The sequence below is a fragment of the Apodemus sylvaticus genome, chromosome 16 (genome assembly GCF_947179515.1).
Source record: "Apodemus sylvaticus chromosome 16, mApoSyl1.1, whole genome shotgun sequence".
Taxonomy (NCBI): domain Eukaryota; kingdom Metazoa; phylum Chordata; class Mammalia; order Rodentia; family Muridae; genus Apodemus; species Apodemus sylvaticus.
The window spans coordinates 66,233,005-66,247,873 of record NC_067487.1 but is presented as its reverse complement, the minus strand read 5'-3'; the positions used below and the strand labels follow the sequence as shown (position 1 = coordinate 66,247,873).

At 44.9% G+C, this 14,869-nt stretch overlaps 1 protein-coding gene across 1 annotated transcript in view; it reads left to right on the top strand.

Annotated features, from left to right (window-relative positions):
- The first annotated feature begins 1,252 nt into the window (after nt 1–1,252).
- Nucleotides 1,253–14,869, top strand: part of Wdr41 (WD repeat domain 41) — a 48,116-nt gene continuing 34,499 nt past the window's right edge. Inside the window, exons 1-2 of the mRNA XM_052159790.1 lie at nt 1,253–1,508; nt 3,364–3,479. Coding sequence (XP_052015750.1) covers nt 1,458–1,508; nt 3,364–3,479 — 167 coding nt within the window. The 5' untranslated portion in view covers nt 1,253–1,457. The remainder of the gene's footprint in view (nt 1,509–3,363; nt 3,480–14,869) is intronic.

Genomic DNA, 14,869 nt, shown 5'->3' with positions numbered 1-14,869 from the left:
ATGTTTCTAGAGAGAATCCATTGTGGAGAGAAATCTGCCTTGACTCTGGGTGTCACCATCTGTGGGCAGGGGAGCTGTGTTGGATAAATGGGGAACAGGAGAGAGGCAGCTTCCTGGCTCTGGGGAAGCTCTGGGGAAGCTGCCACACTCTACTCTGCCCGCCCACCCTCCCGATAGTGAGGGGCTGTCACCTTTGAAACCATGAACTCAACAGCCCTTCCCTCCCTTTACGTTGTCTCTTGGGGGTCACAGAGATGCAAAAGGAAGAGAGTTTGGGAGTGTTCTCTTGCACCGTGTACTCAGAATGCATAGGAACGATCACATTAGCTCCCAGAGTCCTGACAACTTCAACATAGAATATCTCATGAGTGTAGCCCAGTCTTATTTTTGCCTGAGTCTTTCTGCTTTGTCCCTAGCAGTGGTTTTTGTAATTCTTTATTGTATCTTACTTAGTATGCCCATATCCTATGTTTAACTCACTGGATGAGACATCCCCTCACAGGAATTTACTGCAAGGAGCCTCCTTTGAACCTAATACATATATAAGTACATGTGAGAACTTTTACAAATTAGAGCAGTAATTCTCAGGCCTTGCTACTCCGAGGATCACCCAATGAAAGTTCCCCAAACCATGATTTCTATGCACCAATTAGAGATTGCGTTTCCTAATCTACATTTTCAAAAGTGACCAGATAATTTTTGATACAAAGCTAGATTGTATAACCAGTCGTCTATTAAGAAAATTCAGAGGCTAGCATAGACTGTTTGGGGCTGGAAATGCCGTTCAGTGGTCCAGCAGCATACCCAGAGCCCAGGGTTCCAACTGCAACATCGCTAGGAAATGGATTACTTTGCTTTACTTCCTGTTTTGGAAGACAAGTCTAGGCAATGCTTAAGAACCGGCTTTGAAGTTTACCGAGTAGGTCTTAATTCTATGATGGCCACATACTGGCTTTTATCTTTAGACACATTATTTAATCTTTTCAGTTTCTTGGTCTGTAGGAAGGGAGGCGTTAGGCATTCTTGTGCTGTGGCACACGAGGCTGGCGGCTTATTTGGTGTACAAGAGCGCCACTAGATTCGTCCAGGAGCAGAAGTCTACTGCAGACACACCTTCTCCGTCTGGCTCTTGGGAAAACAGGAGAGTTGCTAGTGTGGCTACTCCAGCAACGCCGGATTTAGGCAAACGCTGGTCCTGCGGCGAGAGAGCCGGCCGCAGCGCAGCCCACCAGGGGGCGCCCGAGCGACCTGAGCCCTTGCGCCAACCGCGCGGCGCCCACGCGCGTGCTCGGTGGGGACGCGGAACCTCCGCCTCCGGCCGCCGGCGCGGCCTTCCATGCCGGCTCCGGAACTAGACTTCTGTTTTTCCGCTGCCTCGCCCCAGGCTCACTCGGCCGCAACCCCAGTGTCTGCGCCGCGGCGGCCCCTGCTCCGTGGGCCGCGGACGCTCCGGCCCGATGCTGCGCTGGCTGATCGGAGGAGGCCGCGAGCCGCAGGGCCTGGCAGAGGTAACCCGCGCGGGCCTGGGGGCGGGGACTGGGCGGGGCTGGAGCGGACCTAGTGGGTGGGGCGGGGGCGGGGCCTGCGGCGAGCGCCGGAAGCGGCCGCTCTGGTCTGCCTTACCTCTTTTTCAGAACCTAAAACTACATTTTTTTCCTTATAGGAAGCAGTTTGCAGTTAAGATTATTGCAGAGTTTGCAGTTTTAACTTACTCATCGCTTTGACATTGACATGACATTCGGGTTATGGAAGAATTGTGGATTATTGAATGGACACATAACATATATATGATTGCTTATTTAGTTAGTATAGTATTTTTATTAGCCAGTTCTGTCATACCCGGTAAACTCTCACTTGTGGGAAGCAGTTTCCATAATTGAGAAACAGCTAGAAAGGAGACCAGATAAATGCAAAACCGTTACCATGTGATAGACTTTCCCAGAAAGCATTAATGCATGCTGGTTCTTACTTTGTGTTTTTTTTTTTTTTTTTTTTTTTAACTCAAAAGTACTTCAACTTTTTTGTGTGTGTGCAACTGCCTTGAATATGTACACTTTAATAACTGGTGTTTTCCCTTAGTATATGAGAGAACATTACATTATGAATTACAGTCAGCCTTCCAGTGTAAGCGATTCTCCGTCCTGCGGTAATCTTGACCCCAGAGGATATTGCAGTGTCTACTGTTGGCCATGAGTAGGTGTGATAGGGGCAGTGTGTGGAGAAGGATGCTGCTGAGTATTCTAACACCCAGGAGAGGCCTCAGGAGCAAAGATTTAACGTAGTCCAAACTGTCGCTTGTCAGACTTAAGAAACCTTGCTTAAGAACAAAGCTTCTTATGATGAAATTGCACTGAGTTTGCCACCAGAAACGGGGCCAGTTAAGACTTAGCCTGCAGAGTTAAGTTACACTGTGCGTGTCCTTAGTGCTGCCTTCCAGAGTACTCTGCAAGCTGGAACTGTCTCATTGGTCTTGTAGCCCAGAGGTGGACATTTGAGTCTGGTTTCATTACTACACTTAATCATTAAAGCAGACATCTGAGTGCTTGCAGAGAGCGAGCGGCTGTTGTCTGTATTTGATTCATTTAGTCTGCAGCTTGGTTCCTAATAAAGTGCGTGCATGTATGTGTGTGTGTGTATGTGTATTTATGTGTGGGACTGCAGGTGTTTGCATGTTTGAGTGCACGAATCTGTGTGCTTGTGTATGTCTGAAAGTACTATGTTTGCATGTGTGTAAGTATGCATGTATGTGTGAAAGTATGTGTATGCATGTGAAAGTGCCCATATGCTTGCATGTTAGTATAAATGTGTATGTGTGTGCACTCTGAGTGCATGTGTGAATTGTGTGTGTATGTGTGCATGTATGTATGTATATGTATGTATATATGTATGTATGTATGCATGTGCAAGCATGTGAGTGTGAGAGAATGTCTATGATAACTCGTAGGGGTCACTTCCTTTCCTTCCATCATGAGGGCCCTGGGATGGAACTCAGGTCAGGCCTAGTGACAAGTGCCTCGCCTGCTGAGCTAGCTCCTTGGTCTCTAACAAATTTTGATTGAGAAACACTCCTAAAATAATTGAGTCGATTGGCCCAGTAGTTTTAAAGTCAGGCTTATTGAGACTCAACAAAATAAAGTTTACTGTTTACAAGTTTGTTGTGGTTTGAAAACAGTAAAGGTTTTGGTAAGAGAAATACTTCCATGTAGAACTGGTAAATTATCCACCTGATATTGTAGGAACTGGCATGTATTAGCATTAGAACGTAATTATCTTGTGGCTTCTAAAATCTTTTGTTCTTGCTAGGATATTGTGCAGTTAAAAATCATTTTATGCTTATGTTTTCTTTCGTTTTTTCATTACAAGAAAGCTGCTTTGCAGACAGTAGGGGAGGACCAAGGTCAGAACCCGTACACTGAGCTGCTGGTACTGAAGGCTCATCGCGACATTGTGCGCTTCCTGGTGCCGCTAGATGACGTCAGGTAAGGGACTTATTCTGCCGAGCGGTCACTGCTTACAAAGATGATTTAGAACGTTTTATGTGTAAAACAACTTCAAACTTAATTTATGTTTTGTAAAAAATTTCAGAATTCTGAAACACAACCAATTGAAAGTTACAGCATTTATTATTAAGTTGGAATGGACTTTGAACTCTGATAGTAATGTTTAAATCCTTTAAAATCCAGTGTTACCTTGGCATGTCTGGTGACTTGACGATTACATTTGTTTGTTTTTTTCTTTGATGTTTTGGAAAAAAATTGTCATAAGGTTTTAGAAGTATTCTTACTAGTTTAGAAGAAGCAAATGTCTTTAAGATTGAGTTGTACCTGTCAAATCCGAGAATCAAATATGTATGGTGTTTAATTTAATATTAGAAATCTGCTGGAATATGCTGCTTTGAGTGGAAAGTAAAGTAGGGTTTTAATCTGAATTTCTGTCCTTGAGGAGCCTCTTTAACTCCATGCTGTTCTCCAGTTCCTGTGTAGTGCGTGTGTAAGCCGAGAGGTTGTCAGGTCTGAGGGCAGAGTCCTTAGCTCATCCCCAGGTGGATGACCTGCAGCCAGAACTGCAGTCACCACAGCACTGATGGCACTGAGGGCGTACTTTTTGTAACTTCCTCGTCTGATCTCAAAGGCTCTGAGTGGGACTCCACTCCTACTATTTTATTATGCATGATTCGTGGTCCTTAGGGCAGTGACTCACCATGTGACCTGTGACAGCAGGTAGTTGTCATGTGGGCGAATGCTCCCCAGCTCATGCACACGGGCTGTAACCCACCTGCCGTGGCTCTGCTGCCCCGCCAGTTCCTCCGTTGACTTTGCTGCATTTTTTCTTTTGAGCTCATGTGTGACTGTGGTGGCTTTTAAGTCTCCTGCTCTTGATGTCTGTTGGTTGGGGCGTTCTTGGCTTTTTATTTATGTATAGTTTGTTTCTGACCCACGTGAAGCTAGAACATAATTCCAAGCTAAACAGAGTTCTTCGCAGCATCCCCTCACTTCAAACATCTGTGTCTCCAAATCATCTGCTCTTCTGACCAACTAGCTACAAGTCCCAGTTGCTTCCTTGGGTTTGAAAATTGACTAGAAGAACTCAGCAAAGCCTTTTACTAAAGGTTATGCTTTCATTGTAAACTAGACATCAAGATGTCCTGCTGGAGGGGGTTGGATAGAGGGAGGTTGAGAGTCTCAGATGCAGAATCTCCACATCCTCAGGACTTGCTGCCTTTTTAATACATTGTGTGTATCACCAGTATGGGAGCCTGCTGGAACTTTGGGTTTGCAGTTTTGAGGTGTTGGCATGTTTGTGCAGTGGGTAACAATCACAAGGTTTCCAGTCCTTCCCTCAGAGGTTGGAAGGTCGGTCTGATGCCCTGTGTATCCCAGAGACAGAGTCTTCAGCCTAGCCACCCCCTTTCACATCATTTAAGAACTACACCGAGCCACCCATTAATGTGGATATTGAGGACACTTCTATCATGAAGGGAGTGCTAGGGGTCAGAGGTGCCCTTCTAGGAGCTAAGGGCCACGACCAACAAAGCCGTACACACTGTGTCTCCACTCGTTAGTAGCCAATTGCCTGCTTTCTCCTTGGGCTGAAGACAACCAAGTCACAGTGTGTAAGTGTAACCCTTAGACATAAACTTCAGGCCTTTGGTTAACATTTGTTCTCACTAAAGCCTTAGAAGTTTAATATCTGTCTTTTTAAATGACCAGTTCAGTGGGGAGTAGCATTTCTGCAAAGGTAGGTTTTTTTTTGTGTGTGTGTGTGTGCGTGTGTATAGCTGAAGGTTTCATGTGTCATATTTAATCCTAGTACATTGCTGGGTTAAAAACATCCAGATAATAACTTATAGCCACTATTGCATAAGGATACTAAAATCACTTTGTTTGCAAGGTTGCATACTAAATATAAAGAATACTCTCAGGATCTAGACTTTAAATTTTATAGACTGCAAGGAGTCTATGCTCATGCTGTCTGTCCTTCATGATATGTCCTCTGAGCTATTCTTACATAGCTAGAAGAGCTGGGAACCAGGGCTGAGTCATATTGTAGTGGTCAGTGGGTGAGTGCTGGCAGATTGTACCCTTCTCCACAGTGACACTCATGAACACTTCACTACTTAATGACAGGGACACTCTGTAAACAGTAAAAGCTGTAGCTGGGAGTATTAGAGATTTGTCACTAAAGCATCACCCAAACTTAATGGCTTGAAGCAAAACCACTGCCACATACTTAATTTTAGCTCTTTATTCCATTGGGTGGCAGTTTTGGCTTGACTCACCGGTGGAGTGTTCCCATTTGGGATTTGAATTGGGTTTCACACATGTGCCTGCCTTTGGACTGGGTGAGGTGAGAATGGGGGGCAGGGTGGTGGTCTGGGTGAGGTGATATTGGGGGGAGGGTGATGGTCTGGGTGAGGTGGGATTGGGGGAGGGTGGCGGCCTTCTCCCCCCCACGTGATGCTTTCACATAGCGATGTGCAGTTGTGATACTGTAGGACACATCCCAGAGCGCGACACTTGGATGTCTGCTTGTGTCATGTTTGCTGCTATCCCATTGATCAAATGTGGTAAGAGGTGACTGGGCTCCTCTCCATGTGTGCACAGCTAGGTCCTGCTGTACGTGGTGACTGTGGGAGGAAGGGTAATTTATGGCCACACTTGCTGTGTGTCACGGTGAATTTCAGAGCCCACAGTGGACGCATTTGAATTCTTTCTAATCAAGTCATCCTTGTATAAAGATGTGCATGTAGTTAAAAAGGAAGCTCAGAGCAGACCTGCAGAACATTGAATTTCTATGTTCTTTAAACGAATTTAATTCTGTAACAAAGTCCTTCCCCAAAGTAAAGATTTAACAAATTTTTGGAAAACCGGTTAGTTATAATATTAGGAAGACAATTAAGTCTCAGTGGTTCTGTTAAAGTTAACGCCCTCCATCCCAGAACTGGAGATCGAGCCCAGGGTTTGGAACATTCCAGGCCAGCATCATACCAGCTGAGCGGTCTGCCCCGCCCTCAAAATGATGGAATGTTTTCCTTTTTAACAGTTCCGTTTAGAACTATCTTTGTTATCTTAGCACAGTATTAATGCATTGTTAAATTCCAGAAAAATACCTACCCCAGTTTTAAACAAATTTTGTATGCTATACTTTTTATTTATTTATTTGTAGTTTTTGTAGGCATTCCATTCTGGTTGGTCAGCTATTGTAATCCGGGTTTCACGCTTCACCTCTTTAGATAATATCATCTGATTGAAAATTTTGCAGAAGGATTTTCTTGTTTTCTTGGTGGCTCAGCTAAAATCAGTGAGTGGAAAATTTTCTCGATTGGTTTTTGAAGATACCAAATAAATCCTGTATATAACCTAACAGACGGCTGCCTTTTCTTCTCCTCTTTGGTACTTTTTGAACATGAAGTGAGGGTCATATCGATCGGGAGATCAGAGAAGAAGGCTAAGCCTCAGAAGAGTCTTCCAGAACATGGGCTGAGCTCCAGTTGCATTCCCTGCTCCAGCCTTGACACATTAAACTAAACCGCGTCCATAGCACAATCTAAGACCTGCATGCCCTGCTCTCATTGACCAGACCTGGCTCCTCCAGGAAGCAGACAGGTTATATAGGATGGTGATCACGGCTGGAAGAGAATCAGATGACCCTTGAAGCACCAGACTGCAGAGAGCGGTGCTTCCAGGGGGCCGGGGAAGCGGGCTTTTTAAGACTATTGTTTGACAGCCCCTAAGGTTGAAAAACATGCTCTCTGCCTTTAAGAAGGTATTTTTAAACTAAGATTATTCCTTCTCATTTACTACATTCAGGGTATAGGAATCAACCATCAAAATGGCCTCAGAGAACTGAGGAAAGTGGTAGGAGCCTGTAACTCTAGCAGTAGAGGTTGAGGCAGGGGGATCAGAAATTTGAAGCCAGCCTGGACTATATGTACTGAGCTCTAGGCTCTAGGATAACACCCTGTCTCAGAAAAATAATTTTAAAATTGTACTGAAAAGCATAGATAGCGCAGTAAAACTGAAGAGTCAGACTGCCTTAGTTTAGGGTTCCCATAGAAACACTGCAACAATGTTAAGTGTGCACATTCTTTGTGAGAAGGAGGGCAAAGCAGAATAGGACAGGTGAGGGTCCCTGCCTGCGCATGGTGGCTCTGCAGTAAGGATTGCCTGTTGGCTACAGTCTCCAGATGGCAGCTGCCAGGATTGGCATCCCGTCCCTTCATGGTCTTTGGCTGAGAGTCATCCATGCGGAGCAGGCCCCTAATTCTAACCTCTTGCTTGGTACCTAGAAACTTGGAACTAGTCCAGTTTGAGTTTGAAGTAGGCCTGAAGTCCACAGCTGGAGAGTTGGACAACACATTCCTCAGAGCTAGGCAGCCTTTCCCTTCTTGAAGTGTGGGCGATTATTTTTTGGACCTGATCTACTTCCAATATTGTCTGTTAGGAAGCTGAATTTGTACATTGCATAAGCACATTCATGTGACTTTTGCAGCTTTTTAGGAGGCTGTACCTGGAAAAAGCTGTAAGCAGAACCCCTTTAACACAAGTTTCAGTGGCCAAACAATTAGTAACAGACTTTGTTGCAAGGTTTTCGAGCTTATGTGTTCTAGTCTGGCATTCTGACTTAGTGTAATCGGTTTTGCTAAAAACCAGTTTAATGCCAATAAAACAAACCAAACCTTGTTCTAGCCCAAGATTCCCAAATGACTTGGGACGTACTTGAGGCCATCAGATCCCCTGGAATTAAATTATGACAATTGTGAGCTACACTGGGAATCGAACCTTGGTCCTCTGCAAGAACAGTGAGTGTTCTTAACTGCTCAGCCATTTCCCCAGCACCCCTAACATAGCATCTTAATGAGAGAACAGCAAGTTCTTAGTGAAGTGACTCAGCGGTGCTGAGAACATGGGCTTACCAAGCACCCTGAGGAGAGAACATGTGTGTCACACTGGCGAGGTGAGGCAGTGGGTTTGGGGTTCTTGTGCTGGTTCCTGACACTGGGGAACTAGTGGCTGGGTCAAGGTAGTGAGTAAAGTCTGCATGTACGGGGTTTTTCAATGCCAGCTCATCCCCAGCCCTAAGATTTAACCTTCCTCAGGGATGGATGGGCATGGGTAGACACTGGAATCTTTCTTGTTTTATTTTTTCAATTACCTTCTGCTATGAATAATTATGTTAGGTATACTTGGGGATTATATACTCTGAGCCTCCTGAAGAGAAATATTTTAATGATTATTGACGATTGTTACATCGTGTACAAAAGGACTTTCTTGGTTTTGAAAACATAGTTCTCAGTCATATTTCATGATGGAGTCTATAGCTTGTCTATGAGGGGGACCTTAGTAAAAAGTCCAACTGGAATCTAGTGATATCTTTAGATTCCACTGTCTGTCAGTCTGCTGAAAGCATGAGCTAAAGGTTCATCATGTTAAAATGATGGCAGGAACATAGCCAGCCAAAGGCAGACTCTAGAGAACACTAGATGATGGAAGACTTTTCAGCACAAATTGTAGGAAAAACCTGAAGAACAAATGCAATGAATAAAGGAAACGTTAGAAGTCTGTGCAGCATTTGTAATATGTGGTCCTCATCAGTGTCCTGCTTCTAATAATAGACTTAGAACACTAGGAGACAGACGGTCAGGGGACGGTGTACTTGAACACATCAGGAAGGAAATGCCCCTTAGGCATGATACAGGGCGCACCTTTAGGGGTGTCGACACTGAAGTGTTATGGTGGGGTGCTGCTCTGATGTATTTCTCTGGCAGGGTGCAAAGACTAAAACAAAGTTTGCTTTCTGCTTCAGAGAGATGTCACCCAGTAAAGGCTGGCTTTCAGTTGTTTTGAAACCCAGTGTGTTCAGCTGGACAAACGATTGTGTCTGGTGTTCTTGTTCATTATGTAGTGAACTGTCAGGTTGGCTTCAAGGACAAAGGAAGGAATCAGGCATCCAGCATTCAAGTAGCCAGTGAAACTGCAGTTAGTCAAGGGAACTCTGATTCTAATTGCTGCTGTGCCAGTGGGGAGTGGGGAACGAATTCTATATCTCAGTACCACGTTGAGAGCAAAGTAACAACAATTTTGGTATCTATAAAGTACATCTGTGGGATAAGAATCATGTGTAATGAATCAAAAGGTGCGCAGTGAGTTTAGCAGGTGCTCCCTCCAATTCTGCCCTACTCAGTGCTCAGAAGGAAAAATGACCGTGCAGAAGACTGGTTAAGGTGCTGCTGGTAGAATCCGTGGGAGCAACAGAGTGATGAGATCGGCTTCCCGAAGTGTTTGTGATGAGACAGGTTATTTTGTAAGTCGAGCATTTAGCATATGCCTTAAAAAATTCAAGCCGAGGTGAAACCACAGAAGGCAGGGACTTCCTTGGTTTTCTTAGACAGAGCCTGCTTCCCAGACCTTGCTCCTTCACACCACCCAGCTACTCTTCCCAGAGTCGTAGCCTTGGCCTTGGCGGTGAGAACCAGGTCACTGCACAAAACTGACAGTGGACAATATTCTTTCACACTCCTTATATCACCCCGCGTCACCTCATGTCACCCCAAATCACCCCATGTCACCCCACATCACCCCATGCCACCCCATGCCACTCCCACATCACCCCATGGTACCCCATGTCACCCCATATCACCCCACATCACCCCACGTAGAGTGTCCTTCACTGAAGCGGCAGCAGCTCTGTGTCCTGCCGTGTTCTGATGCACAACACGCTGACTCTGATTTGTCTCAGGACATGCTGTAACCTCCTTGCAGCGTGGATACAGATGAAAGTGTTGGCACTGAAAGTTACTACACAGGAGAGGCGTACATGGGGGTCTTATTACACAGCCTTCCTCACTTTTGTATACGTTTAAATTTGCCTTAATGGAAAGTATCAGAGCTGTATTTGATACAGAAGAAATAAAAATGTCAGTATAAAAGGTATTTTTGTTCCAGGATCATCAATGATTTTGTATATATGTTCATTGTATGTATGTGCATATGTGTGTGTGTGTGTGTGTGTGCGCATGTATGTGTGTATATGTAGAGGTCAATCTGGTCATCACTTTCCACCTTAGCTTTTGAAATGGGTTTCTCATTGAAGGTGGAACTCACCATTTTGGCTTGCCTGATCACTAAGCTCCGGGGAATGCCCCTGTCTCTGCCCAGGCCTCAGGCTCTGCAGTTAGAGCCTTATGCTGCCAGACTTGACTATTTTTTGGGTGCTGGGGATCCCAGCTAAGGTTGTACACATGGGAGGCGTTCTCTGAGCGGAACTGTTGGACTTTAAGACAGTCCTGTGTGGGATCTGTAGAATACTCCACACTCAGAACATGTTATCAGTGCCTATTTGCCACTGAGAGCAGAACTGGTTGGGACCAGGTATAGGAATCACACGGATGGGCGGGCATTCTAGCTTACTAAAGTAGCTAAGAAGAGTTATACTGGGGGGAAGGCAGGTTGTAGCTGGTTGGCAAGCACAGCAGCCTAGCTCATACTCCACCCTGAACTAGGTAGACTTCCTCTCTGAACCACTGCAACTGCTGACAGTGGGGTCTCCCATCCCAGGGAAGCTGGCTTCATAAAGAACAGGCCAGAATGATCTCTCTAGTCACAGACACATCCAGAGGAAACCCAGAGGGACTGAACTGAGCATGTTCAATGCAGCCTCTATGTAAGTGAACAGAGAGTGAGCCAGGCCTGTCTGTCTGGAGATTCCTGCATAGAAACATGAGCTCAGGGCAGTGAAGGCCTCCCTAGTAGAAGCCAATGAAACACACTGTGCTCTAGGAAACTCTCACCTAGGTAGCATTTTTTTTTTTTTGAGACAGTGTCTTTCCATGCAGCCTAGGCTGGTGTTTAGCTCAGGATGGTCACCTTGCCTCAGTCTCCCAGCCTGCTGGCTGGCATTTTGGATGCGAGTCACCACATCTGACTTCTTCATTTGATTTTTGAGCAAGAGCAGACCTCAAAAGTTTCACTGTTAGACTTAAATCAATCTCTCTCCCTCCCTATCCCCCCCGCCCCCGTGTGTGTGTGTGTGTGTGTGTGTGTGTACACTCGCGTGGGGGCACTGGAGATCAAACTCAGCGCCTTGCACATGTGAGACAAGTGCTTTTCCATTAAACTATTTTGCTAGCCTATAGAATTCATTTTCTATAAGCAAGGAGAAAGCATCTATGTTCAGGTGAAGCTAGTGACATATCGGTGGCACCCATCCTCTGGTCCCTGGAAACTGACATTCCTCTCCGAGTCGCCCACAGGTGCCTGTCTGTGTGATCCCCTCACAGAGTTCTAGCAGACAGAGACCACTTGGAAATGATAATTATGCCATGCTTAGCTTTGTCTGTTTCCTAGGCATTTTAGAAGCATGCATTCAACTTTCTTCTACTTCCTGTACTTAAGAAAGAACTTGTAGGTTGGGTAGCAAGGCAGTCAACAGCTGGTTTCTATATTTCCACAACTGTTACTTGGCCTTCCCACCCCCTTACAGTTAGACAGATGCTGAGAATGCAAAGATTCACCTTTAGGCTTATGGATTCCTCTTTGGACTATGTCCTTTGATCGGTTGGACTTGACTTACTTGAAGTGGCGTCTCATGAGCAATGAATATCCAATGGGCATTCAGGTAGTGGACACAGACCTTATTTGTGAAGCCACTTTATCTTGTTCAGTCTTAGTAGAGCTCTGCTGTACCTTCAGTGTACAGTTGGCAAGAAGAAGATGTTTTCTGAGATGGTCAAAGTGAAGCTGTCAGAGGGAGTCATTTCCTGCCTTGACACTGCGGCTTTGCCGTGGATCTCAGTCTAGATCCTGTAGTGGGCTCTGTGGCGCTGCATTGTGAGCCCCTGAGGGACAGGAAGCATTCCCTGCTGATTCCTGGTTTCAGGATAAGGCGTGTATACACAGACTACATAGGCCTGCTCCCTAATAACAAATGTACTTTTTAAAATTAGCATAGGAGAGGGTGGAGCATTCTAGGTCTGCTACAGCTCCTTATTAAACTGCCTCTGCCTCACCCTGTTAAACCTGTTTTTCCATATGTGCAATTTTTATTAGTCACTTAATTATGTCATCTCAAAGACTATTTAAAAATTGTTTTAATGGTCCCGAGAGTACTGAACTTGGGCCTTCTAAATTCTAAGCAAGCATTCTACCACTGAGTCACATTCCCAGCCCTTGTTTTGTTTTGTTTTGTTTTGTTTTGTTGTAAGACAGTCTTGATATGTAGCTCAGGCTAGCCTTGAACTCAGCATGGACTTCAGACTGACTTCAAACTTGTCAATCTTTTGCTTCCACTTCTGAAGTACAGAGATGTGCCACGCTGACTCAAACAGTACTTTTGTAAACTTGGTTTGGAGGCAGCTAAGGAATGCTGAGAGAGAGAAGCAGTCTTCCCCAGGGGAGAGCACACCGATTGGTTGATTGGTTATCCAGTACCAAGTAGTCAACCATGGAGACATCCCTACAGGACAGTACACAGACTGAGCAAGTTGTATTTATGTATTAGAAATATATGTTAATATATACATAGGTACATATACACACATAAACACATACTCATAAAACAGTAATCAATGAAAAAAGAGGCTGAGATTTGAAAGACAGCAAGGAGCCATATTGGGGAGGGTTTGGAGGAGGAAAAAGAATTGGGACATGATATAATCTCAAAAAAATAAAGGAAATAATTTTTAAAAAGTAAAGCCAAAACAAACAAACAAATTTGGTTTCAAATTACAAAAACCTCACAGGCGTACTTAAGAACTAGATGAGAATGTGTGAGAAATAAGAGGAGCTATTGCTATGTGGTAGGAATCTAGCTTTAATTAGAAACATGTTTTTATTGTGGCCATATAGTGATAAATTAGTAATGCTAAAATAAAAAATAAGGTTTTATTAATAGCATTAATGATTGCAATACACAGAGCTCTATAGCACTTAAATGTTTGCTTAGGAAACAAGTACATTGAAGTGGAAACTTAAGGGTTCTTTGGAAAGTCAGTTGTGTTAGATGGTGCTTCACTGGGGCAACCACACGAAGGAGTGTTTTCCTGAAGTGGACACGGGCGAAAGACCAAGGCAGATGTGGGGAGGACACAGGAGAGAGGATGCTGTGCTAAAGCCAGCACACGGAAGGACACATGGTGAAGGAGTCTTTGCTGACGTCACGCTTGTGCTGGTCTGCCTTACACTGCGTAGTTACGCTCCATTTGTCGGGACTCCATAGACAAAAATGAACCAAAACGCCAGACTTAGGCTGATTGGCAGAGTGATGTCATCCGTGACAGATGTGTGTGCTGAGGCAAGGTGGTGGGTGGAAGAAGGGGCTATAAAAAGGACCCATGGACAGAGCGGGAGCTGTGCTGGGTTCGCTTATAGAACTAGACTGTGCAAGGTTTGTGCAGGTAGTGCTTTCCTTGATCTTCACTTCACTGAGAGACACAGTTGAGAACAACTCCTGGACAGGGAGTTTCCACAGTTTCAGGGATTTGGTAATCTATTAAATGCACTGAAAGTCTAGACTAACTGGCTCTCACAGGAGTAGCTAAGGGAATAAAATCAGTCGATAGAGCGACATGCCAAGGAATTTAGCTGGGAATGCTGTGCCTGCAGACAGTGAAGCTAGGGGGAGGGGGAAGGGAAGGGAAAAGGGTGGAGGAAGGTGGAGGAGGGGTCGTCATACATTGGATGGCATCATACATGGATGAAAAACATGTGAAAGCCACAGAAGGCCTTCAGAATAGCCATCCCACCCCACTGGGTTGAATGATAAATTAGAGGTGTTTATGCTTTCCCACGTGAGTCCTCCAGACCAGCAGAGGTCGCTAGAACAGTGCCTTAGAGCTGAAAGAGGCAAGACTCTGCGAAGTAAAGCTTAAGAACATCTGAACTCTAGAAGGCAGAGAAAAGCAAGGACAAAGTCAAGGATGCCACAAGGACATTGCACGCTCATCTCCACTTAGATATAAACCTTCACAAATTCTACCAATTTGTATAATTTAGAATTGTTTTTAAAATTTTAAATATTTTGGGACATTTTCTAGCTATCATTTTGATATTGACTTGTATCAGTTGTGGTGGTTTGAATAGGTTTGGCCCCCATAGACTCGTGTATGTGCATGCGTGCATGTGTGTGTGTGTGTGTGTGTGTGTGTGTGAATGCTTGGGGAGTGGTACCATTAGGAGGTGTGGCCTTGTTGGAGGAAGTGTGGGGTGTGCTTTGAGGTCTCTGATTGTCAAACTCTACCCAGTGTGGAACAGTCTCCTTCTGCTGCCTTTGGATGAAGATAGAGAACTTGCAGCTTCTCCAGTGCCATGTTTGCCTGGACGCTGCAATACTTCTCACCATGATCCTAATGGATTAAACCTCTGACACTGTA